Source organism: Thamnophis elegans, chromosome 9, assembly GCF_009769535.1.
Source record: "Thamnophis elegans isolate rThaEle1 chromosome 9, rThaEle1.pri, whole genome shotgun sequence".
NCBI classification, from domain to species: domain Eukaryota; kingdom Metazoa; phylum Chordata; class Lepidosauria; order Squamata; family Colubridae; genus Thamnophis; species Thamnophis elegans.
Window position 1 is genome coordinate 74,929,039 of NC_045549.1, and position 25,926 is coordinate 74,954,964.

General features: G+C 48.1%; 1 protein-coding gene across 1 annotated transcript in view; it reads left to right on the forward strand.

Moving 5' to 3' along the window:
* Positions 1 to 25,926, forward strand: part of HTT (huntingtin) — a 109,869-nt gene that overhangs the window by 399 nt on the left and 83,544 nt on the right. The window contains exons 2-19 of the mRNA XM_032223789.1: positions 2,463 to 2,546; positions 3,219 to 3,339; positions 4,202 to 4,261; positions 5,963 to 6,042; positions 7,231 to 7,369; positions 9,793 to 9,934; positions 12,388 to 12,566; positions 14,019 to 14,217; positions 15,483 to 15,530; positions 16,313 to 16,393; positions 18,395 to 18,735; positions 19,514 to 19,637; positions 20,604 to 20,719; positions 20,979 to 21,090; positions 21,326 to 21,466; positions 23,147 to 23,305; positions 23,392 to 23,480; positions 25,589 to 25,728. Coding sequence (XP_032079680.1) covers positions 2,463 to 2,546; positions 3,219 to 3,339; positions 4,202 to 4,261; positions 5,963 to 6,042; positions 7,231 to 7,369; positions 9,793 to 9,934; positions 12,388 to 12,566; positions 14,019 to 14,217; positions 15,483 to 15,530; positions 16,313 to 16,393; positions 18,395 to 18,735; positions 19,514 to 19,637; positions 20,604 to 20,719; positions 20,979 to 21,090; positions 21,326 to 21,466; positions 23,147 to 23,305; positions 23,392 to 23,480; positions 25,589 to 25,728 — 2,355 coding nt within the window. The remainder of the gene's footprint in view (positions 1 to 2,462; positions 2,547 to 3,218; positions 3,340 to 4,201; positions 4,262 to 5,962; positions 6,043 to 7,230; positions 7,370 to 9,792; positions 9,935 to 12,387; positions 12,567 to 14,018; positions 14,218 to 15,482; positions 15,531 to 16,312; positions 16,394 to 18,394; positions 18,736 to 19,513; positions 19,638 to 20,603; positions 20,720 to 20,978; positions 21,091 to 21,325; positions 21,467 to 23,146; positions 23,306 to 23,391; positions 23,481 to 25,588; positions 25,729 to 25,926) is intronic.

The following is a 25,926-nucleotide window of genomic DNA, read 5'->3' on the forward strand; positions in this document are numbered from 1 at the left end:
AGACCGCCCACCTTCCCCCCCCCAGAAGGGGGCTGATTACACCCCCCCCAGCTGCCCCCCCCAGGTAGGGCCAATCCCCTAAGAGGTGGGGGCTCAGGCCCCATAGCTTCCCCCCCCAGAAGGAGGGGGGCTCGTACGCCTCTGGCTGCCCCCCCCGCAAGGCTAATTCCGAAGAGGGGGGTGGGCTCAGACCCCCCAGGTGAGGGTTAATCTCCTAGAAGTGGGGGGCCCAAACCCTCCAGCTGCCCCCCCCCCCGAAGGAGGGTGCTTAGATTCCCCCCCCCCCCGCTGTCCTCCCTACTGTGCTAATCCCCTAGAAGGGGGGTGGGCTCAGACCCCCCCCTGCCTTCCCACCAGCCAGGGCTAATCCCCTAGAAGTGGGGGGGGCTCAGACCCCCAGGTGCTCCCCCCAGAAGGAGGGTGCTTAGACACACACACACCCCGCTGCCCTCCCTGCAGTGCTAATCCCCTAGAAGGGGTGGGTGGGCTCAGACCCCCCCCTGCCTTCCCACCAGCCACGGCTAATTCCCTATAAGTGGGGGGGGCTCAGACCCCCAGGTGCTCCCCCCAGAAGGAGGGTGCTTAGACACCCCACCCCCCGCTGCCCTCCCTGCAGAGCTAATCTCCTAGAAGGGGGCTCAGACCCCCCCCTGGCTGCCCTCCCTGCAGGGCTAATCCCCTAGAAGGGGGGGGGGCTCAGACTCCCCCCCTGCCTTCCCCACAGAAGCAGGGTGCTTAGACACCCACCCACCCCCGCTGCCCTCCCTGCAGGGCTAATCTCCTAGAAGGGGGGCTCAGACCCCCCCCTGGCTGCCCCCCCCCCAGGTTGGGCTAATCCCCTAGAAGGAGAGGGGCTTCCCTCCCTCCCTCCATGGCCCTTTCCCTTGAGTTGGAGGTTGGAGGACATCTCGAAGGCTTTCCTGTCTGCCCCAAGCTGTCAGCTACTTGAGGTGGAAGAGTGATGATTGACTGTCAGACCGTAAGAGGAGGGGCTCCTTTGGGGGAAATGGGGTTGCCTTTCTTTTAAGGATCAGCCGAGTAGGTTCGGCCGCCTCCTGGATGGAGTTCTGGAGAACTATGGAAGGTCACTTGACTTGATGGTCCTTCTTCAGCCGTGGTGGATAAAATCTCTCTTGCCACCCAACGGCCGTAACAAGCGAACGCGATAACTAATCCTGGACCTCAAAGACATCCATGGTTAGAGAAATAACAAGGACTGGAATTTCATTCAGGCCAGGAATTCCCGAATGTCAGGGAGAACGCTGGGAGAGCGTTCAGCTGTAACAAGCTGTCTTGGATCAGTGGAATGTGTGGATCTGAATCGTGGCTAGTTCAGGCGATGCCTCTGCCTAAGATGCTGGATGAGGGACGATTATTGACAAAAATGGCTAGCCAGCAAAAATGATTCCCCTTTAATCGAAAAGCCACAGCTCTTGGTCAATGTAGGGTTATCTCAGCTAAATTCAATTTTATGCAACTACTAGCTGGAGACCCCGTGCTTTGCGACGAAACTATGTGATCGGGCCATGCAGGAGAAATTTGGTTCCCAGTCCGTTGGCTCAGTGGTGGTGATTGAAACATGCAAGGGAATATATCTCTCTTGATGCCTTGAATCCGGAAGCAGTTCCATAAATGGAAGGTGTAGACATTGTGGTGATGTTTTGTACTGTAAGGAGCCCCAGACGCCTCCTGAGTGAAGGAGTGGAACGTCTGCCAGTTTGAACTGAGGTAACGGAATGTGAGGCAACTGCCAGTTGGCACAGAGTTCTTTTAAAGTGGGGAGGGGGAGTAGAATGTCTTAACTCCTTAGCATCAGAGCATGTTAATATAAGGCAACTGGCAGTTGGCACAGAGTTCTTTTAAAGTGGGGAGGGGGAGTACAATGTCTTAACTCCTTAGCATCAGAGCGTGTTAATATAAGGCAACTGGCAGTTGGAACAGCGTTCTTTTAAAGTGGGGAGGGGGAGTAGAATGTCTAACTCCTTAGCATCAGAGCATGTTAATTACTGTATAAGAAATACTGGTAATCTGAGGATCATTTAGAAAAGTCCTTAGCGAGCACCTAGAAGCCTCAGAGAAACATGCATGCCAAATTTCAGGTTTGTAGGCTTTACGGTTCTGGAGATTTCATGATGAGTGAGTGGTATTTGCCTTTTATACATACACACACACGCGCACACACACATTTATATATTTGAAGAAAGGATTAAACTCTTGATCATTTCAAATTTTCATAATGTCCCATATTGATTTATATGGGCAACATTTGCCCATGGACCGCCCCGATTCTGGCCATGGTGATGCGCTTTAGGGCACCAACGGCTGTTTTTTCATTTTCTGAGCAAGCTGGAGCGATTCCAACCCTCCCTTCTCCGGACAGTTGCCAAAAGCAGGCTGGCAGTGGTTAGAAAACCAGAATGTGATAATGTGGGCCTAATTTAATGGTTGTGTCTTCATTTTAGAAAGAAGGAACTGTCCACGTCCAAGAAAGATCGGGTCAATCATTGCCTAACCATATGTGAAAACATCGTGGCTCAGAGTTTAAGGTAATTAAGCCTTTTCTGAATTCTGGTCCTGAAAACAGCACTTAAAAATGATCCGCTACAGGTAGCCCTCGACTTGCAACGGTTCGTTATGGTGACCGTTTAGTGCCCTCCCCCCAAGCAGCTGAATCAAGTGAGGACACGTGGGAGTCAGGGTCGGCATTAAGGCAACCTGAGAGCTCCAAGGGGCAAGCGGGAATGGAGCTGGCAGAGAGAGAGGCAGAGGTGGAGACAGAGCCTGGGCTGGCCGTCAGCCCTCAGATGGAGAGTCAACAGCCCCCAGGTCTGGAGGGGGTGATGAGGAAGAGGAGGAACAGCTGGGTCCACTGCCTAACGCATGGATGCGCAAAAGGCAGAGGAGAGGAGAGCAGTGGAAATCTATAGGCCAGTCCTTGGGACAGAAGAGCCACCGCTGCTAGCGAAGCCCCATCCTAGCTCTGGGGATAAAAGGCAGGGGGCAGAGATGAATAGATGTGGCAGAGGAGAGGAGAGCAGTGGAAATCTATGGGCCAGTCCTTGGGACAGAAGAGCCACCGCTGCTAGCGAAGCCCCACTGTAGCTCTGGGGATCAAAGGCAGGGGATGAATAGATGTGGCAGAGGAGAGGAGAGCAGTGGAAATCTATTTCCCATCATGTGAGATGAGGTTGTCACTCGACGTGACGTCTTCATTTCAGAAATTCTCCCGAATTCCCAAAGCTGTTGGGGATCGCCATGGAACTCTTCCTCCTCTGTAGCGATGATGCCGAGTCTGACGTCAGGATGGTCTCCGATGAATGTCTCAATAAAGTGATAAAAGTAAGCAGTTTTGTTTGTTTTTATGATCTAGAAATACGGACTCAATTCAGAAAAGCAGAGCTTGGAGGGCTGAAAAAACTTCCCTGGGTTAACTGAAAGTAGTTATTCTTTTGATGGATCTTATGACCCAGCAATACAGATTGAATTCAGAAAAACAGTCCTTTGACGGCTGAAAAAAACTGGTGTAACTTTGAAATCACTAAATGAACTATTGTAAAGTGGGACTCCCTGTAATTCCCAGGCGTGGAAGTTTGGAGCTACGTCTCACATATTTTAATATGCAGTTGTGTTCAGAACTACTAGAGTTTAGATTCTTGGAAGTCTACCGGAAGTGGAGGTATGCTAAGAGGTCAGGGGTCGGCAGTCTTAAACACTCAAAAGAGCCACAAAGGTCCTAACCGGAAGCCAACTGAAAGTCCGGTCCTCCCACCGTAGAGTCTCCTCCTAGCGCGGCATCCTTTTTCCTCTACCTGTCCTAACCGAAAGCCCTATCAATTGTGGAGTCGACCAGTGACGGAGCCGCAGCAGAGGGATGAAAGAGCCACATGCGGCTCCAGAGCCACAGGTTGCTGACACCTGTAATAGGTCATGGCTGGCTGAGGAATTCTGGGAATTGAAGTCCACAAATCTGAAGTTGCCAAGACACATACCCCTGCCATAAACATTCTCTCAGTCCTTTGCAGTAATTTATTATTGCTATTGAATAAACAGTAGAGATAAGAAACACTATGGATCGGAGCCCTATCTATGCTTTGCTATTCAGGGGCTAAAAAAATAACTGCAATAAATAAATCTGCTAGGTTAGTACATAATGTTGGAATAATGCACACATTGTTAATATGTACATTTGATCCCATTCTAGGCCTTGATGGATTCTAGTCTTCCCAGGTTACAATTGGAACTCTACAAAGAGATTAAAAAAGTGAGTTCTTTTGATACATAATTGTGGATTTGTTCCTATGTAATAAGTTTGAGTTTGAGTTTATTATATTTCTATGCCGCCCTATTCCCCGGAGGGGACTCAGGGCGGCTCACAACCAAGTCACCGGGGTGTGTGTGTATACAAATAAGAAAAAAGAACACGAACAAAACAATACCACAATTTAAAACACTCAACAACCATACCATTCGAGGGGGGACAAAAAACTCATTAACCCCAGGCCTGTCGGAACAGCCAGGTTTTAAGGGCTTTGCAGAAGGCCTGGAGGGTGGCGAGGGTCCGAATCTCCACGGGGAGCTCGTTCCAAAGAGTTTTCCACAGGAATTTGGGATGGCAACAATTCGTTGCCAGGTGAAGCCGTGAGCAACAAAACATTGGAGGGGAGAGAATTTGGAGGGCTGATGGGATGGCTGCAAGGCGAAGGCTGGTAGATTGGTTGAGGAATCCTGGGAGTTGAACTCCGTACGTCTTGAAAGTGACAAAAGTCGAGAAATGCTGTCTTAGATTGGCAGTTTTGAAACATTTACATTCTTTAAAAAGACTCACAGCCCCAAGGACCTTTAGGTGGGTTGTCTCCAGAGATGGGATTCACTTACCTTCCCTTATGTTCGCAAATGTGAGCTCGCGCATTATGTCGGGGCAGGTAGGCAGAGCCTCCCGCAGCCACCGCTACGTGTTTGCCCAAACCGGAGAGAACCAGCTGAATACCATCTCTGATTGTATCCAGTGGTGGGTTGCATATTTTGTTACCCCTGGTTTACTGCGCGTACAAATTGGGCATGCATGTGCCTTCTGCGCATGTGCTTTGTGCATTTGCCTTCCGCGTATGCGCCTGGCCTTGAAAACGTACCTATATAGGACGGCCATAGAGTCAGGGCGGGTAGCTAGGCCCACCCGCGATTTCCACTACCGGTTAGGGCGAACCAGTCCGAACCGGCTGAATACCGGCTGCTGGTTGTATCCATCAATATTTGCTGCATTAAATATCAAAATTGAGATATTTTTTTTTTTAAAAATCATTTGATGCCACAGAATCCCCTAAAAGGATCTCGACGAGGGATCCTTAATCATGCTTGGAGAACTCTTGATGTATACGAGAGTTTTCAAGAAGTATTTTTTGGAGTATAAGACGCACCAAGATTTTGAAGAGGCAAATAAAAAAAAAAAGTTTTTGCACTCTGCACCCTCCTCCCCAAAACCGTCTGCAACGCCTCGTTTTTTTGTGAAAAACGGGGCATGCAGAGATATTGAAAAGCCTGCAAAGTGCTCCAGGGGACGGGGGGGGGGGCAAAAATGAGCAAAAAAACAGCCCATTTTTTGCCCAAAAAAGGGCATGCATAGCCTTTAGGAGACTTGTAGAGTGCTCTTGGGGGCTGGGGGGGACCGAAACTAGCAAAAAACGGCCCTCTGCCCGTCCATTTTGGTGAAAGGGGCGGGGTTTCTGGAGGCCAAAAAATGCTATATTCAGTGTATACATAAAGGTGCGTCTTATAGTCCGAAAAATATGGTGTTTGAGTTTTTGAAAACCGGCTGCATTGTTACTTCCAGTTCCAGCAAAAACTCACGAGAATAGGTTTATCTTGTGCATAGGAGTTCTGTAAAAGTCCGAAGCTTGCTTGGTTGGTACCAGCTGCCCTGCCTTGTACGTGACGGGTGAGTCTCTTCTCCATTTGTGTTTTGCAGAACGGTGCTTCCCGGAGTCTGCGGGCTGCTCTGTGGAGATTTGCTGAACTTGCACACCTGGTCAGACCTCAGAAATGCAGGTGGGAAGGTCTCCTTGAGCAGCAAGAAGCAGGCTGGGGGATTGTGGGGCCGACAGCTTTGGGGCCCTGTTGTTTGGGTGTTAAGCTGTGTGTTCCTGGAGTTGGACTGTGACCTGGCTGGCCGGCCTCCCATCTGCCTAGCCAGCTGTTGCGTGCCGTGGCACAACTTCCCTGGCCTTTGATGCTCGTATTTTGCCCTAGGAGACAATCTCTTTCCTGGTCCCTTTAATGATCTTAGTGGGGCTGGAGGCTCAAACATATGAAGAACGGTTGCAGGAACTGGGGATGTCTCTAGTTTAATGAAAAGAAGGACTAGGAGAGACATGATAGCAGTCTTCCAATATCTCAGAGGCTGCCACAAAGAAGAGGGAGTCTATTCTCCAAAGCACCTGGGGGTAGGGCAAGAAGCAATGGGTGGAAACTAATCAAGGAGAGAAGCAACTTAGAACTAAGGAGAAATTTCCTGACAGTGAGAACAATTAATCAGTGGAACAGAAGTTGCCTCCAGAAGTTCTGAATGCCCCAACACTGGAGGTTTTTAAAGAAGAGATTGGACTACCATTTGTCTAAAATGGTACAGGATTTTCTACCTAAGCAGGGGGTTGGACTAGAAGACCTCCAAGGTCCCTTCCAACTCTGTGATTCTGTTCTGTTAAGTTAGGTTTGGAGGCAAGGCACCCTTTCCTTTTTGCATTTTCTCCGTGCGCCCCCCTCCCCACCCCCAATGATCACCTTGCTGGCCTCTTTCGTGCCATGTACCAAGTCACGAAAGGGACATGTTGGCTCAGCGGCTAAGACGAGCTTGTTGATCAGAAAGATGAGCAGTTCAGTGGTTCGAATCCCTAGCGCCGTGTAACGGAGTGAGCTCCCATTCCTTGTCCCAGCTTCTGCCAACCTAGCAGTTCGAAAGCATGTAAAAAGATGCAAGCGGAAAAATAGGGACCACCTTTGGTGGGAAGGGAACAGTGTTCCGTGCGCCTTCGGTGTTGAGTCATACCGGCCACATGACCACGGAGATGTCTTCGGACTGTGCTGGCTCTTTGGCTTTGAAACAGGGATGAGCACCGCTCCCTAGAGTCGGGAACGACTAGCACATAGGTGCGAAGGGAACCTTTACCTACCAACTCACGAAAAGGAATATCCTGTCCCTTTGAGTGATCTTTTTTTTTTTGCCGTCTGTTGGTGCAGGCCATACTTTGTGAACCTCCTGCCCTGCTTAACGCGGGTCAGCCGGCGGCCCGAAGAATCCGTGCAAGAGACCTTGGCTGCGGCGATGCCCAAAATCATGGCGGCTTTTGGCAACTTCGCAAACGACAGCGACATCAAGGTATGAAATTATATTTAAGCGTTACCGCCACGCCTGCTGAGTGTTGGAAGAGAAGGTTACCGCTTTGGATGAGCCGGTCCATGGGGCACTGCCCATGAACAAGTTCAAAAGCGACTCGGCTCCGAGTCGAGGTGGCGCAGTGGTTAAATGCAGCACTGCTGGCTACTTCAGCTGACTGCAGTTCTGCAGTTCGGCGGTTCAAATCTCACCGACTCAGGGTTGACTCAGCCTTCCATCCTTCCGAGGTGGGTAAAATGAGGACCCGGATTGTTGTTGGGGGCGATATGCTGACTCTGTAAACCGCTTAGAGAGGGCTGAAAGCCCTATGAAGTGGTATATAAGTCTAACTGCTATTGCTATTGCTATTTAGCTCCATGAAAAGATCCGCCCAGGGCTGAAGTTTTGGAATTAGGATCAGATTTTGGAGAGAAGCAGATTGTTTGGGACACCAGATCCTGAATTCGCGGGATCTGCCTTTTCTTGTGCTTGGTTCTGCAAGTGGTCCCCCCCCCCCCGCCCCATAATGGCCTTTCTTGGCTTTGTCTAAAGGTTCCTGGACTCTCCCTCTTAAGTGTTCTGACCGAGGCTTCCCAAGATCATGAAGCCGACTCCTCGTGCCGAAAAAACCCCTTTTATTTAGTTTTAAAGGGGATTCCTCTCCTGCAAAGTCCCGGCCAAGAGTCTTTCAAGAGATTTCACAGCTACAGAGCTTTGTCAGGCTTGGAGAGCTGCCAGGCCGATATCTTCCAAACGCCATGCGGTAGCAGCAATTACTTGGCAAGAACTCAGGAACAGATCTTCACCCTAATGAATTGAAGTAACTGTCTCCTGCAAACTCCACTCCCCTTTCGCTCCTCTTTTATTGCCTCTGGAAGGAGCCATTCACTGTCCACCTGTGGCTTTACTCCCAAGTCGACCCCTGTTCTTTAGCTCTTCCCTTCATCTGGCAACTCTGCACATGGGCACACTGGGAACAGGCTCCAGCTGTTCTTCTGCCTCACTGATGTCTGACTCCGAAGGCAGCTGGTAACTGACAGACGGCCCTGGCCCCCTCTCTGCCTCCGACACAGAGCCCTCCTCAGAGCCTTCCTCAGACTCCAGGACTTGGCCAGGTTCCTCCCCAACCTCCTCACTCTCTGAATCTGCTGCCATCTCCGTTGGCCGCTGGCCGGCCACAACACTGAGAGAGAAGCTAGAAGTAGGAAAGAGTCCTGGTTCTGGCACTGCGACAGGTGGTTTCCCAGTTGGAAACCGTGAGCTGTTGCCCCTTGGGGAGCAGGAGAAGAAGAGGAGAGCCACTTGGTTGCTAGCTGAAGTCATGGCCGCCTCTGCTTACTTTTGCTCCTGGTCTAAGGTGAACTTTTCAACCTTTTCTAAAATCCAGAACGAAGCCCGTAAGCAATTCTGGAGGCTGTCATAAAAAGAGCTAACTAAACTGGAGAATGTCTTCAGTGGTGGGTTTCACATTTTGTTACCACCTGTTCCCCCCCCCCCTTTTCGCATGCACCCCTTCTGCACCTGCAACTGGGCCTTCTGCGCATGCACTTTGCACTGGTTACCGATTGGTCTCCGGATACGCTTCAAGGCGCTAGTCGTCACTTATAAAGCCCTTCAGGGTATTGGACCTGGGTACTTGAGAGACCGCCTGCTGCCAATTACCTCCCACAGACCCATTAGATCACACAGATTAGGCCTCCTCCGGGTTCCGTCTACCAGCCAATGTCATCTGGCCACTACCCGGGGGAGGGCCTTCTCTGTGGCGGCTCCGGCCCTTTGGAACGAGCTCCCTGCAGAGATTCGGACCCTCACCTCTCTCCAGGCCTTCCGAAAAGCCGTTAAAACCTGGCTGTGTCGGCAGGCCTGGGGTTGATGAGTTCCCTTCCCCTCTCGAATCGTGTCGCTGTTGGTTGTTTTAAATTCCCTGTACTTTTTGTTGTAGTTCTTGTGTTTCCCTTCCCCTCCTTTGGGTTTGTGTGCCGCCCTGAGTCCCGCTGGGAATAGAGCAGCATATAAATAAAATGAACCTTGAACCTCTTGCGCACACCTTCTGGCCTCAAAAACATGCCTAAATAAGACGGCATAGAACCGAGGTGGGTAGGCGCCCATCCACGATTTCCGCTACTGGCTCGGGCGAACCGATCCGAACTGGCTGAATCCCACCCCTGAATGTCTTCCTCAATGAGTTACAGAGACTCTCTGGGGCTGAGGACAGATTATTATTCTTCCTACTGGAAATGATAAGGAGCCACCTTTGAGTTTTTTCAAACGTCAGAGTAGCACTCACAGGTTTTGCTGATTTATTTATTTGTCACCTTGATTTCGTATCCTTTCGAGCGAGCGCGTCTGCCTACCCTTAGCCGGACTTTGCGAAAGGAAAACTGAGATGGCACAGAAACGCTTTGTTGATTTTCTTTTCACTTTAGGTTTTATTGAAAGCTTTCATAGGTAATCTTAACTCCAGTTCTCCAACCATCCGTCGCACGGCGGCCGCAGCCACGGTGAGCATCTGTCAGCATTCACGAAGGACACAATATTTTTACACTCGGTTGCTTCAAGTATTGCTAGGTAAGTAATTTATCATCCTACTTCAGTTTTGCTGGAACATCATTGCTCTCTTTCTCTCTCTCTCTCTCTCTCTCTCTTTCTATCTGTCTCTCTCTTTTTCTCTGTCTCTGTCTCACTCACTCTCTCCCCCGCCCCCCTCTTCCCTCCTATATCCCTCATTCTTTGCATAAAGATATATTTCTAAGGAAATGCCTGCCATAAAACTGACTTTCTGGACTCTTTTATGAGGTTGACAGATAATAACTCTGAAAAAAGGGAGCAAAGGCTAAAAAACAATGAAAACCACGTACATATTGGAGGCTTCAAACACAGAAAGTTGACTTTTGTGTCACTTTAATTTGAATATATCAATTATTAACATTAGAAGACGTCAAAACATCCTTTGTTGGAACACTGATTTTTACAGTAGGGGAAATTGTTCTACTGATCCTTCAGCTAAACTTTAACGTCTTAACATCTATAGCCTGAGAGCCAGCTTGGTGTGGCGGTTAAGACACCTGGCTAGAAACAGGGAGACTGTGAGTTCTAGTCCTGCTTGAGGCACCAACCCCATTGGGTGACCTTGATCCTGCCACTAACTCTCAGCCCGAGGAAAGAGGCAATGGTAATGTCAACTCACAAAGCATTTTTGGTCTCCTCTTGAGTTGCCATGGGCAGGAAGAGGGAGAACTGCCGGAACAGATTGGCAGCCGCATGCTGAAGCATCTTCCACGCATATCTTTTTCAAGGTTGGGGCCGGTCCGAGAGCCATGTTTTTATCCAGCCACGAACGTGCTTGGAGAATGTGATTTATGACACACCCGGGGAGGAGGTGGGAAACAAGGCCAGAGTTGAGCCGTAAATTACGCGCGGCAGAGTTGACTTCACTCGGGGAGTTGCTGACATGTTGCTCTTCATAAAGAACTGGATTTCTTTTGAAACTTGGCTCGAGGCTCATGAGTTAATTAGGGCATCCGTCCAGCAAGTCAACTCTCTTTTCAAATTAAGATTACCGGGCTTCTTGAATCACAGTTCTCTCCAATCACTCCCCGCCATCTGGGGTGCTTGGAGAAAAACTCAGATAACCGTGGCGGAGGATAGACTATCCGAAGAGAGCCTGCTCCAAGCGACCCAAAGGGAGGCAGTGATTACCTCCAAAGTGACAATCCAGGGCCCAGCTGCTTTCTTAACTTGCAAGAAACGAGTTTGCCCGGGCAGCCCCTAAGACTCGGGACTGACTCCAAGTCACCCCACCCCAATAACTTATCATAGAAATACGGAACTGTCCCCTCTTTGGGGCATTTGACAAATATAGCCAGTGTGCAAATAAAGAGCTCCATTTGTGGCGGAATGATCTCTGCCTTGCTCAAAAAAATGGCTTGCAGTTTCCAGCCAGGGGTGGGATTCTACCGGTTCGGGCCGGTTTGACTGAACCGGTTGCTCCGTCCTTCAGCTGGGAGCGAACGGGTTCGCTCCGACGATGAAGTGAGCCCACCCACCCTGCCCTCTTGCGCTTGACTGACCTTTATCTTCTCAGCGGAGTCGTGCAGCAGAGCGGATTGGCGCACCTAAGCTCTTTTCCTCCCCCGGCAGTAATGCCGGGGGGGACGGGACAGTAATGCGGGAAGTGCTTTTTCTCAAAACGGCACATGTCAGGTGCTGTGCGCGATCACTGAACCGGTTGTTAAACCGGTAGGATCCCACCAGGGTTTAAACACACACACACACACACACACAGATCTTTCCGTCTCCCATCCCACAGCACTCCATTCTGCCTTGGGCTCTCTCTGGATGGCTGGTGGGCTCTAAAGGCGTGGCACGACATAACCGCGAACGTCAAAAGCGCGCCGACAAAACTGCGGCGCTAAAACCGTGATGTCAAAAGCGCGCCGACAACAGCACGCCGACAACAGCGCGCCGACAGAAGCGCGATTTAAGTTAAGGTTAGGTTTAGGGTTATTTTTAGGGTTATGTTACAGAGCGCTTCTGTCGGCGCGCTGTTGTCGGCGCGCTTCAGCGCTCATTCGTCTCCGTGGTTTTGACGGCGCGGTTTTGTCACCGCGCTTTAGTCACACGCGCTTTGGTCGTACGCGCATTTGTGGTGGAACCCTCTAAAGGAGGGGTCTCCAATCTTGGCAACTTTAAGACTTGTGGACTTCAACTCCCAGAATCCCCCAGCAAATTCTCCCAGTGGAATTCTGGGAGTGGAAGTACACAGGTCTTCAAAGCTTTGCCGGCTGAGGAATTCTGGGATTTGCAGTCCACCAGTCTTAAAAGTTGCCACGGTTGGAGACCCCTGCTCTAAAGGACCTCTGTGGGCTGCAGTTCTGTTCACAGGACTTGCTTACAGATAGATACCTGATGCAGAAAAGTGGGGTACCTGAGGACTGGAGGGGGGGGGAGGGTGTTCGGGGGCCTTGCGAGTGGCTGGGAGAGCGGGCTTGTTTTTTCAGCTGTTCCAATCGTCTTCGCAGGGCTGTTGTGTCCCAAGGAAGAAGAACACCCCAGTGTCTTGATCCTCGGGGTGTTGCTCACCTTGAGGTACCTGATCCCGTTGCTGCAGCAGCAGGTGAAGGACACCAGCCTGAAGGGCAGCTTTGGGGTGATCCAGAAAGAAACCGAGATTTCGCCTTCCTTGGACCAACTCATACAGGTATCCGTTCGCTCAACAGCCCCTGTGGCTCAAGTGGTTAGACTCAGTCGTCGTTGGGGGCAAGAGGCTGACTCTAAACTGCTCAGAGAGGGCTGGAAAGCACTGTGAAGCCATCTAAGTGCTATTGCTAGTCCTTCCTTCCTTCCTTCCTTCCTTCCTTCCTTCCTTCCTTCCTTCCTTCCAGAATACAGAATTGCAAGCTAATTCTGCTGATTGCCAGCAGTTCAATCCTGGCCCAAGATTGACTCAGCCTTCCCTCCTTCCGAGCTGGGTCAAATTAGGATTGTTGGGGGCAAGAGGCTGACTCTGTAAACTGCTCAGAGAGGGCTGGAAAGCACTGTGAAGCTATCTAAGTGCTATTGCTAGTCCGTCCGTCCTTCCTTCCTTCCTTCCCTCCTTCCTTCCTTCCAGAATACAGAATTGCAAGCTAATTCTGCTGATTGCCAGCAGTTCAATCCTGGCCCAAGATTGACTCAGCCTTCCCTCCTTCCGAGCTGGGTCAAATTAGGATTGTTGGGGGCAAGAGGCTGACTCTGTAAACTGCTCAGAGAGAGCTGGAAAGCACTGTGAAGCCATCTAAGTGCTATTGCTAGTCCGTCCTTCCTTCCTTCCTTCCTTCCTTCCTTCCTTCCTTCCTTCCTTCCTTCCTTCCTTCCTTCCTTCCAGAATACAGAATTGCAAGCTAATTCTGCTGATTGCCAGCAGTTCAATCCTGGCCCAAGATTGACTCAGCCTTCCCTCCTTCCGAGCTGGGTCAAATTAGGACCCGGATTGTTGGGGGCAAGAGGCTGACTCTGTAAACTGCTCAGAGAGAGCTGGAAAACACTGCAAAGTGGTCTATAAGTCTAAGTGCTATTGCTAGTCCTTCCTTCCTTCTCATTTCCTTCCTTTTCATTTCCTTCCTTCTTTCCTTCCTTCTCATTTCCTTCCTTCCTTTTTTCCTTCCTTCCTTTTTTCCTTCCTTCCTTTTTTCCTTCCTTCCTTTTTTCCTTCCTTCCTTTTTCATTTCCTTCCTTTGTTTTCATTTCTTTCCTTTCTTCCTTCCTTTTCATTTACCTTTTCCTTCCTTCCTTCCTTCCTTCCTTCCTTCCTTCCTTCCTTCCTTCCTTCCTTCCTTCCTTCCTATTAGAATACAGAATTGCAGGCTAATTCTGCTGAGTGCCAGCAGTTCGATTGTGACCAGCTCAAGGTTGACTCCGCTTTCCCTCCTTCCGAAGTCGGTCAAATGAGGACCCAGATTGTTGAGGGCAAATCTGTAAACCGCTTAGAGAAGGCTGCAAAGCACTAAGCAGTATATAAGTCTTAAGTGCTGTTGCTATTGCTATTACTCATTCTCTTGCAGTACTGCTGCAGGTGGGGTCCCCCCCCCTTTAAATACAGGGAAAAGTTTCCAATGCTGGTCATGGAGGTGTGCTAAAGTGGGACTCACACCTGTGCTCCTCCCGCTTCCAGGTGTACGAACTGAGTCTCCACTACACTCAGCACCGGGATCATAACGTCGTGACCGGATCCCTGGAATTGTTGCAACAGCTCCTCCGGACGCCTCCCCCCAACCTCCTCTTGGCCCTCACCATGCGCGGGGGGCTTTCGCAAGCGGGCACAGCCAAAGACGAGGGCCGCGGCCGCAGCGACAGCATTGTGGAACTGATAGGTAAGCGCTGTTTACTACAGGTTGAAACTGGGGAGACCCTAGGAAATACACATTCAACGGAAGAGTCCCGCCACGGAAAGCAGGCAAGTTGGTTACCCAAAGATTGGAAATGGCTTTGTGGATTCTTCCGGCGTTTACATCAGTGGTGGGTTGCTCTTACCGTCGCTGCCGCTACGCTGCTCACGGGGCTGTGTGTCCTGTTCGTGCATGCGCAATCCACCGCCCCTGCGACAGCCAGCTGCTTGTTGGGGCTCCCGCAGGCCCCGCACGCTGTGCGCTTGTGCACAATTGGCCGGTTGCCTTTAAAAACAGGTATAGAAGGCGGGTGGGCCAATCTAATCACCATACCGGTACGCTGTCAGCTTCTCCTGGCTACTGCCGGTACGCCCGTACTGTACCGGGAGGAACCCACCACTGGTTTATGTACCGTAACCGCGAATCCTTTACTGCTCAGGGTGAGGTGAGGGAGGGGGGGGGGGCTCTTATGTTTCCTAAAGAGCCGAGGTAGCGCAGTGGTTAGAATGCAGTACTGCAGGCCACTTCAGCTGACTGCTATCTGCAGTTCAACGGTTCTAATCTCACCGGCTCAAAGTTGACTTAGCCTTCCATCCTTCCGAGGTGGGTGAAATGAGGACCCGGATTGTTGTTGGGGGCGATATGCTGACTCTGTAAACCGCTTAGAGAGGGCTGAAAGCCCTATGAAGCGGTATATAAGTCTAACTGCTACTGCTATTGCTATTATTTCTCTGCATGCTAAAATTGAGTCCAATTGGAATAAATTGAAGACTGTCTTTATTTCTCCAACGGGTGGTATCTTACAAAATGACTCCCCCACCCCCCCTTTTGGATTATTGGGAAAAAAGGATATTGATTTGTGCTCGACGAGAGACCAAGCAACTAATTTCCCAAAAGAGCCGAGGTGGCGCAGTGGTTAGAGTGCAGCACTGCAGGCCACTTCAGCTGACTGTTATCTGCAGTTCAGCGGTTCAAATCTCACCGGCTCAAGGTTGACTCAGCCTTCCATCCTTCCGAGGTGGGTGAAATGAGGACCCAGACTGTGGGGGCGATAGGCTGATTCTGTTAACCGCTTAGAGAGGGCTGAAAGCCCTATGAAGCGGTATATAAGTCTAACTGCTATTGCTAAATAGTTGCCAAAAACAATTCCTGAAATTCACTGTTGCTGCATTTCTCAGAGATTGTTATGATTCCTCTTTTTTTTAATATTTAGTTTTATCTGTTCCTTGATTTCTTTCTGTAATTTGCAGCTGGAGGGGGTTCTTCCTGCAGCCCTGTTTTTTCCAGAAAACAAAAAGGTGATTATATCTATGAAATCAGTATCTGGTCTTCTATTTTTCTACCGCTTTTCATTGCTTCGACTTGGAAAACTTTCGTTTTGTTGGCTCTTGCTCCCTTCATTTGTTTCTTTTTCTCCCCTTTCACCATCTATTATTGCTGATCTTTAAAAGAATCAATAGTCTTATGTTCCGTTCCTTGCTTTTTGCTGTTGCTAAAATTATAGAAGGTATCATAATGAACTCCTGGAGAAAAAAATATCGACCGGTGAGGTTGCCAATCATCAGGAGTGACTTGATGGCACGGAATCAATCCTAATGAATTGACTTGGTTAAATGACTGAAAGATTAGAATACTCCTTTTAATATAATACTTTTGTTTCGAGAAAATACGTGACTTGTTTTCCTTTTAAAAAAAAAAAAAAAGCCTGCTTTTAAATAGATCAGTGTTTCTCAACCTTGACAACTTGAAGTCCTGTGGACTTCAACTCCCAGAATCCCCCAGCCAGCATAGCTGGCTGGGGAATTCTGGGAGTTGAAGTCCACAGGACTTCAAGTTGCCAAGGTTGAGAAACACTGAAATAGATTGTATTTCCTTTTATTTGAATTTCTAATATTGTTTCAAACTAAATTATTAAATAGGTAGGTGTCTGCTCCCGTTTCAGCATAACCCCCCCCCCCCCCAAAAAGGAACAACTTCGCCAAAAGATCAATCAAACTGTTGCATAGAGCGCATGATAAGTTGTCAGGAATGTTTATTTATTTATTTATTTGTTTTAAAATGCCTTGCGTTGCTTTGCCAGCCAAAGTGCTTTCAGGAGAGGAAACCTTAGAAGACGATCCCGAAGCCAGGTCTCAAACCAGCCAGATGGGCTTTGGGGCAGGTAAGTTGGCTTCTCGGCTCTTGTGGGAGCGAATCTCACGAATTTACTGCCTTATTTTTTTTTTTTAAAGGGTTGCGTTTATTACATAATAAAAATTTTTGAATCGATCAACGCAACATGAATCTTGCAGAATTGTAGAAAACTACCATCGGGCTTTCCTGGGATTCTATGCTGTGTTTTCATATGGAAAAGCTGTTTATTGATATCTATATCTATATATCATCTATTGATAGATAGATATCTATACCTATCATCTTTATATATATCTAGTTATCTATATCTATATAATATCTAGATATCTATTGATTCTTTCTCTCTCTAGTTATCTATTGATATCTATATATGTCTATCATCTATCAATTGATAGATATCTATCTATATCTCTATAACATCTACATCTATATCTAATCTATCTAATTATACCTATCTACATAATCTCTATATCATCTCTATATATGTATAATCTATATAATATCTATCTATTGATATATCTATTGATATCTATTGATATCTATATATGTCTATCAATCGATAGATATCTATATATCTCTATAACATCTATATCTAATCTAATTATACCTATCTATATAATATATCTCTATATCTATCATCTATCTCCATATGTATAATCTATATCTATATATCTATCATCTGTTGATATATCTATTGATATCCATATATGTCTATCAATTGATAGATACCTATCTCTCTATAACATCTACATCTATATCTAATCTATCTAATTATACCTATCTATATATCTCTCTATATCTATCATCTCTATCCCTATACTGCTCTCTATCTCCACCTCTGCCTCCGACGCAGAGCCCTCGTCTGAGCTTTCCTCAACCCCCAAGAGTGGCCCAGGTTCCTCCCCAACCTCCTCACTCCCCCTCTGTGCTGCCAGTTTGACTGGCTGCCAGCAGGCCACAACACTGTTCGCCTTTCCCTCCTGAATTATTCTATCAGCGTTGCAATTTTATTTTAAGTTTTATGTTTGCCGTTCTGCTAACGTCTGGTTTTTGTTTTGTTTATGTGTTTTTTCAATTTTGGCTTTATCCCAAGTGCCTCCAGTAAGGGATCTTTAGTTGAAAGAGAAGATAGAATTCCATAAACAGCTATCTTATCTATCATCTATACATCTAATTATCTATATATTAATATCTCTTGATTCTCTCTCTATTTATCTATTGATATCTATCTATATATGTCTATCATCTATCAATCGATAGATATCTACATCTATAACATCTACATCTATATCTAATCTAATTATGCGTATGTATATATCTATCTTTATATATCTATCATCTCTATCTCTGTATAATCTATATATAATATCTATCTTTCATCTATTGATATCTATATATGTCTATCAATCGATAGATATCTCTTGATTCTCTCTCTATTTATCTATTGATATCTATCTATATATGTCTATCATCTATCAATCGATAGATATCTACATCTATAACATCTACATCTATATCTAATCTAATTATGCGTATGTATATATATATATCTTTATATATCTATCATCTCTATCTCTGTATAATCTATATATAATATCTATCTTTCATCTATTGATATCTATATATGTCTATCAATCGATAGATATCTCTATCTCTATAACATCTACATCTATATCTAATCTATCTAATTATACCTATCTCAAGAGGCAACTGGACTTTCTGATTTTTCTTTGAAGGCATTTCGCTTCTCATCCAAAAAGCTTCTTCAGCTCTGACTGGATGGTGGGGAATGGAAGTCAGAGCTGAAGAAGCTTCTTGGATGAGAAGCGAAACGCCTTCAAAGAAAAACCAGAAAGTCCAGTTGCCTCTTGAGAAAAAAAGCACCTTTGGGACGACCAGGACCTCCTGGACGAAGGAGAATCTCTGCAGACATTTACCACCCACAATAATTGCTGAAACGACCATCTTATTCCATTCAGTAGCTTTACAGCTTTCTGGAACCTTCCACGCCCTTCCTTTCTCCCTTTAGGATCTGTGAAAAGCGAGCTGAACAGTGAATTAACTTCCACGCCGGGCGTCTCGCCCGCAGCCAGTTCGGCCTCCGACCCTCCGGGTTGCGACATCATCACGGAGCAACCCCGTTCCCAGCACGTCTTGCAATCCGAGTCGGAGATCTCCGCTTGCGAGTTGACGGGGGGCGCGACCCCAAAAGCTGATACGGACGACGACATGCTGAGCAGGAGCTCCAGCCAGCTTAGCGCCATCCAGTCCAACACGAACGACGGCACCTCCTCGCCCATCAGCGACAGCTCTCAGACCACCACCGAAGGGCCGGACTCGGCAGTGACCCCGTCCGATTTCTCTGAAATGGTAAAGAGGGGCTCCTAAGGGTTGTGTTCTGACCCAGCTCCCCAGACACGACAAACCCTTTGATGGGAACTCAAAGATTCCTTTATTAGGAACGCGGGCAGCCCTGGCAAAAACGTTTCTCTCGCAAGCTAACAAGTCTGGCCAACCGGGAGATGAATAGTTGTCTGCCACATCTATTCATCTCTGCCCTCTTCCTTTGATCCCCAGAGCTAGGGTGGGGCTTCGCTAGCAGTGGTGGTTCTTCCGTCCCAAGGACCGGCCCATAGTTTTCCACTGCTCTCCTCTCCTCTGCCACATCTATTCATCTCCGCCCCCTGCCTTTGATCCCCAGAGCTAGGGTGGGACTTCGCTAGCAGCGGTGGCTCTTCCGTCCCAAGGACTGGCCCATAGATTTCCACTGCTCTCCTCTCCTCTGGCACATCTATTCATCTCCGTCCCCTGCCTTTGATCCCCAGAGCTGGGGGGGGCTTCGCTAGCAGCGGTGGCTCTTCCCGCCCAAGGACCGGCCCATAGATTTCCACTGCTCTCCTCTCCTCTGCCACATCTATTCATCTCCGCCCCCTGCCTTTCATCCCCAGAGCTACGGTGGGACATGACGGCTATCATGTCTCCCCTGGTCCTTCTCTTCATTAAACTAGACATACCCAGTTCCTGCAACCGTTCCTCATATGTTTTAGCCTCCAGTCCCCTAATCCTCTTTGTTGTTCTTCTCTGCACTCTTTCCAGAGTCTCCACATCTTTTTTAGCTTTGAAAGTTTATTTCAATTGTACAATTTAGATTCTAGAAGGCGGTGAGAACCAATACTCCGGAATGCAAATTGGGCAGTTGCAAGAGGAAGAAGACGAAACGGCCAACGTTCTACACGACGAGGCTTTGGATCCGTTCCGACATTCGTGCCTCGGTACGTTGACACTTTGTGGAAGCAAATACAGGTAGTCCTTGACTTATGACCCCGACAGAGCCCTAGATTTCTGTTGTTCGGCGAGACATTTCCTAAGCAGGTTTTGTCCCATTTTACAACCTCCCTTGCCACTGTTGTTAATCGAATCGTTGCGGTTGTTAAGTTATTCACTCTGTTATTCGTTGAATTTGGCTTTCCCCGTTGTCTTGGCTCGTCGTTAAAAGATGATAGAGATATTGCAACTGTCATAAATATGAATCATTGGCCAAGCCTCTGAATTTTGATCACACGACTATGGGGATGCTGCAACGGTCGTAAGTGTGGAACTTTGAACGGTCGCTAAGCAAACTCTCGTAAGTCGAGGACTAGCTGCCACGTTAATTGAATTATAACCCATTTTGTTAAAATTATTACATGGAAAAAGAAAACATGTATATGTTATATATTATGTTGTTCTGTCCCCCCTTCTCCGCTCGTTAACAGACGACAGGCAGACAAACGTAAAAGGGAAGAACTTTATCAGTTCTCGGCTCAGACTGGCTGCGAGCCCAAAAATAAACATAAATCAAGTCTCTGACAAGAAGATAACAGAATACCAAACAAAACTCTTACAAAACAATTCACTTCTCCAAGTGTCTCCTTGAATCAGGGTTACAGAAAGCAAATCACTTCTCCAAGTGTCTCTCACAAACAAACCATGACCGATGAATGATGAACGAATGAATGAACGTTGACTCCTGCAACCAGGGCGTGGCACCATCCGTCCTTTTATCACCAAAAGACGCCACTAACGAGCCCCAGCTGCATTGTTAATCTTGCCTCCTGACTCAACTTACAGCAAACTACTGCTGAGTCACAACACTATGTTATATTAATTATGTTTTTGTGTTATATTTATTATGTTGTTGTAACATCATCCTCATCATTTATTGTTATTATTATTATTTACTTTTTATTATTTTAAAGAGCTTCAGCAATCCCATTTAGCAAAAAGCGTGAGCCACAGGAGGGAGCCTTCCAACAGCAGCATGGAGAAGTTTGGGCCTAAAGAAGAAACTGAACTGGCTGACCATGGAATTAAGGTCAGTCTGAGGGGAGGAGGCACGAGGGCCTGGGGTTTCTCCAGCGCCCCCCAGTTGGGCAGAAGGGAGGCCCTCTTATGGGGAGGAAAGAGGCTCTGAATCACAACTCCCAAATTTTCAGGGTTGGGAGACCCACAATCTCTGATAAGTATCTTGCCCTGCGTCTTAACAGCAACCCTCTTTGGTTGACTGGTGTGTTTGAATAGCAATTGAAATATAATTGGATTTTTATTTTTTTTTATTTTTTTTCTGACGACAGCTCTCCAGAATGAAAGGTGACATCGGGGGCTATAAGGACGGAAGTGCTGCGCCCTTAGTCCACTGCGTTCGCCTCCTCTCGGCCTCCTTCCTTCTCACCGGAGAGAAAGGGGGTGAGTCGAGACATTGGGGGCGTGGGGTTTCCCCGCAGAGAAAAGAATGAACCCGTTATAACACCTTTCCACCCAGGCCAATTAAGAGTTTAAAAGGAATAAAATATTTCTAAAGCCCTCTGTGCGAAAAGCAGTCCTCTTTTTTCCCCCCATGCCGTTGTAACTTTGAGCGGTCGCGAAGTGGTGTCGTGTAAGTCGAGGACTAGCTGTGCTGACCCAGCGTCCTCTCTTCTAGCTCTGGTGCCGGATAAAGATGTCAGGGTGAGCGTGAAAGCCTTGGCCATCAGCTGTGTGGGGGCAGCCATGGCCCTTTACCCGGAAGCTTTCTTCAGCAAACTCTACAAAATGCCCATGGAGAGCAACAAAGAGGAAAGAGGTAGGTGTTATGTGGACTCCGTTTAAAAAAAAAAACACCTTTATTTTTACCTTGGTTTAAAACCGATGTTCTGACCCAGACAAACCCGCTGAATCCAATCAATGATTCCTTTGTGAGGAGCGCCAGCAGCCCCGGCAAAAAGTGTCTCTCTCAGGCTAACAACGTCCGTCCGGCCAGAAGACGAATAGTTGTCTGCCACATCTATTCATCTCCATCCCCGGCCTTTTGATCCCCAGAGTTAGGAGGGGGGCTTCACTAGCAGCGGTGGCTCTTCCGTCCCAAGGACTGGCCCATAGAATTCCAATGCTCTCCTCTCCTCTGCCACATCTATTCATCTCCGCCCCCTGCCTTTCATCCCCAGAGCTACGGTGGGGCTTCGCTAGCAGTGGTGGCTCTTCCATCCCAAGGACCGGCCCATAGATTTCCACTGCTCTCCTCTCCTCTGCCACATCTATTCATCTCCATCCCCTGCCTTTGATCCCCAGAGCTAGAGTGGTGCTTTGCTAGCAGTGGTGGCTCTTCCGTCCCAAGGACTGGCCCATAGAATTCCACTGCTCTCCTCTCCTCTGCCACATCTATTCATCTCCGCCCCCTGCCTTTGATCCCCAGAGCTAGGGTGGGGCTTCGCTAGCAGTGGTGGCTCTTCCATCCCAAGGACCGGCCCATAGATTTCCACTGCTCTCCTCTCCTCTGGCACATCTATTCATCTCCATCCCCTGCCTTTGATCCCCAGAGCTAGAGTGGTGCTTTGCTAGCAGTGGTGGCTCTTCCGTCCCAAGGACTGGCCCATAGAATTCCACTGCTCTCCTCTCCTCTGCCACATCTATTTATCTCCGCCCCCTGCCTTTGATCCCCAGAGCTAGAGTGGGGCTTCGCTAGCAGCGGTGGCTCTTCTGTCCTCAGGACCAGCCTATAGATTTCCACTGCTCTCCTCTCTTCTGCCTTCTGCGCAAAGTCCAACTGGGAAGCCAGATTCACTTAACAAGCAGGTTATTAATTTAACAACTGCAGTGATTACGCTCAACTAATGTGGTGAGAAAAGTCCTAAAATGGGACGAAGCTCATGGAACACGTTTCTCACTTAGCAACATACATGTTGGACTCCATTGGGGTTGTAAGTCGAGGACTACGGACGTCCTTGGATTTTTGTGGTTTTCTAAGGAATCCCGTGGCAATTGTGGATCAGAGGAGTAACAAACAGGCCAGTAAATATCTGCCTTTAAAAGAATTATTGCGACCACTGGGATTTTAACTTTAAAAAAAAAAGTCATCCTCACTGCCTTCGAGATTATCAGGTTTGGGTGGGGCAAAGTTTGGAAGTTGTAGGTGCTTCATCACTGGAGGTTTTTAAGGAGACATTGGACAGCCATGTATGTGAAATGGCATAGGGTTGAGATTGAGTAAGGGGTTGGACTAGAAGAGCTTCCTTCCTTCCTTCCTTTCTTCCTTCCTTCCTTCTCCATCCCTCCCTCCTCCATCACTGGAGGCTTTCAAGAAGAGACTGGACCGTCATCTGTCGACAATGGTGTAGGGTGTCCTGCTTGGGCAGGGGGTTGGACTAGATGACCTACAAAGGCCCCTTCTGACTCTGTTAAATCTATAATCTGATTCCTGACCTAGTTCGTAATTTGCACCCGTGGGTGGATTATTTCTACATTGATCCCTGATTTCTTTTTCTAGAGGAGCAGACCGTGAAGGACATTGTGAATTACATCGACCATGGAGACCCCCAGATCAGAGGAACGACGGCCATTTTATGCGGGACCATCATTTATTCCATCCTCGTCCAGTCTTGCTTCAGTGTGGAGAGCTGGCTGGAAAACATAAAGGCATCCACAGGTACCGTGGGAGAGGGAAGAGTTGGATTTTGCGCCCGAAAGCGTTCCGATGAAGGGTGCATGACCTCTGCTGTCCTCTCCCTCCAGGGACGCTGGTGGAGTGCGTCTCCTTGCTGCAAAAGAGCCTGCAAGACGAGTCTTCGGTCACTTGCAAACTGGCCTGCATAGCTGTGAGGGTAAGGAAATACCTTTAAAACCTCTTCCTCAAGGCCCACCAAGTGTCTTGTGAGGGTCTATGACAATTCGCCACGGCCAATGTACCACCTCAAAGGAGAGTCGTGCGGTGGCCTAGAGGTGGGTCTCTCACCTCATAATCAGGAGGTTGTGAGTTCTTGTCAGATGCTACTTCATTTAATAATCAGGAAAGAAACCACTCAACTCCATTTGCTTGAGATTAAGTGTACTTTTACTAATTACAAACGAATAGTAGCGAAGCAAAGCTGAATCTGGTTAAGCAAAGAATATCATGTATACTTCAATCCCCTCCCCTTGGCACCCCAGTCCATAGTCCAATTATAATTCACCCAACTGTCAGGTGAGAGATATCTTCAAAAAACATCACCAGGATGGAATGCTGGACAGTTAACCTTGGCGGGAAACTCCCTTCCTCCGCATGCGCAATGAGATGGTCAGGCCAGCGTCTAGAATCTTCCTCCAGCACATAACGATTCCCTTCCCAAATACCATGCCCCCCCCCCCTCCCCATTTCAATGGCAGCTGAAGCAGCAGCAAAGCAGAGGCTGACAGTTCTGTCCTAGGTAGAGGCAGAGATTTCTCTCTCTGGGCACAATGAGAAATCTTATCTGCTGAACAAAACTCTACATCGGCAACAGGGAAGGGCATCCGGCCATTAACACTCTGCATTCCATTCAGTTGCCCAGACTCCATCCCACAAGGCATTATGGGTGTCGTTCAATGATGATGGATGTACCTTGCCAACTTGCCATTACTATGGTCTACTCACCATGGTCAATTCTCCATGGTCAACTCGCTGCAGCCAACTCGCCACAGGACAACTCGGTGTGGGACGAGTTACGCTATACCAGAGAAATAGCAGAATAGAATCATTAAAGAAAGTGTGCCAAATGAGGTACAAAATGAAAGGTGAATAGCAAAAATTAAAACAGTTTTTTAAATTTATTTTAAATAATTAAGTAGACTCATTAAATTGTCCCATGGCCAGTTGGCCTTGACAAGTTGTCCTGCAGCAAGTGGGCAGTTGTGATTTGGCCGAGGCAAGTCGGCCATGGTGAGTGGACTCTGGTGAGTAGACCCAGGCTAGTTGACCATGACGAATTGACCATGGCAAGTAGACTATGGTGAGTAGACCATAATGAGTTGACCATGGCGAGTAGATCATGATGAGTTGACCATGGCAAGTTGACCATGGCGAGTTGACCTTGGCCAGTTGATAATGGCAAGTAGACCATGGTGAGTAGACCATGATGAGTTGACCTTGGCGAGTTGACTTTGGCCAGTTGATAATGGCAAGTAGACCATGGTGAGTAGACCATGATGAGTTGACCTTGGCGAGTTGACCTTGGTCAGTTGATAATGGCAAGTAGACCATGGTGAGTAGACCATGATGAGTTGACCTTGGCCAGTTGATAATGGCAAGTAGACCATGGTGAGTAGACCATGATGAGTTGACCATGGCGAGTTGACCTTGGCCAGTTGATAATGGCAAGTAGACCATGATGAGTTGACCATGGCGAGTAGATCATGGGTAATTGATCATGGCGAGTAGACCATGGCAACCTTTATCAGGCTTAGAGAGTGGCCAGGCCGCTGTCTTTCAAAGGCCACAACGCAAGAATGCAAGGATGAACTGATTTCCTCCTGCAAACTCCACTCCCCTTTTGCTCCTCTTTTATGTCCTATGGGAGGGTCCATTCACCGTCCACCTGTGGCCTTACTCCCAAGTCGACCCCTGTTCCTTAGCTGTTCCCTTCATCTGGCAACTCTGCGCATGCGCACACTGGGAACAGACTCCAGCTGTTCTTCTTCCCCACTAATATCTGACTCCGAAGGCAGCTGATAACTGTCAGACGGCCCTGGCCCCCTCTCTGCCTCCGACACAGAGCCCTCCTCAGAGCCTTCCCCAGACTCCAGGACTGGCCCATCTTCCTCCCCAACCTCCCCACTGTCCGACTCTGCTGCCGGGCCGCAACAATATCATTCTTTTTGTCCTTTTATAGGAAAAAAAATAGCATTCATGATCAAGTTGATTAAACCCCCGAGTTACTAAGTATTGCTGAAAGCAATGAAACCTTTCTGTTTCCAGCACTGCATCATGAGCCTGTGCGGCAGCAGCCACAGTTCCTTGGGGTTGCAATTGCTGGTTGATCTCCTTCTCCTGAGGAACAGCTCCTACTGGCTGGTTAGGACGGAGCTTCTGGAAACGGTGGCGGAAATAGATTTCCGGTAAGCAGCTGTAAATTCCTTCCCCCCCACCCCCGATAAATTATATTCTCTTTAACATCTAACGTTATGCTTAGAGAGTGGTGCGGTGGCCTAGAGGTGGAGCTGTCACCTCACAATTAGGAGGCTGTGAATACAATCCTGGGTAGAGGTGGATATTTCTGTCTCTCTGGGCACAATGAGAATATACCATATTTTTTC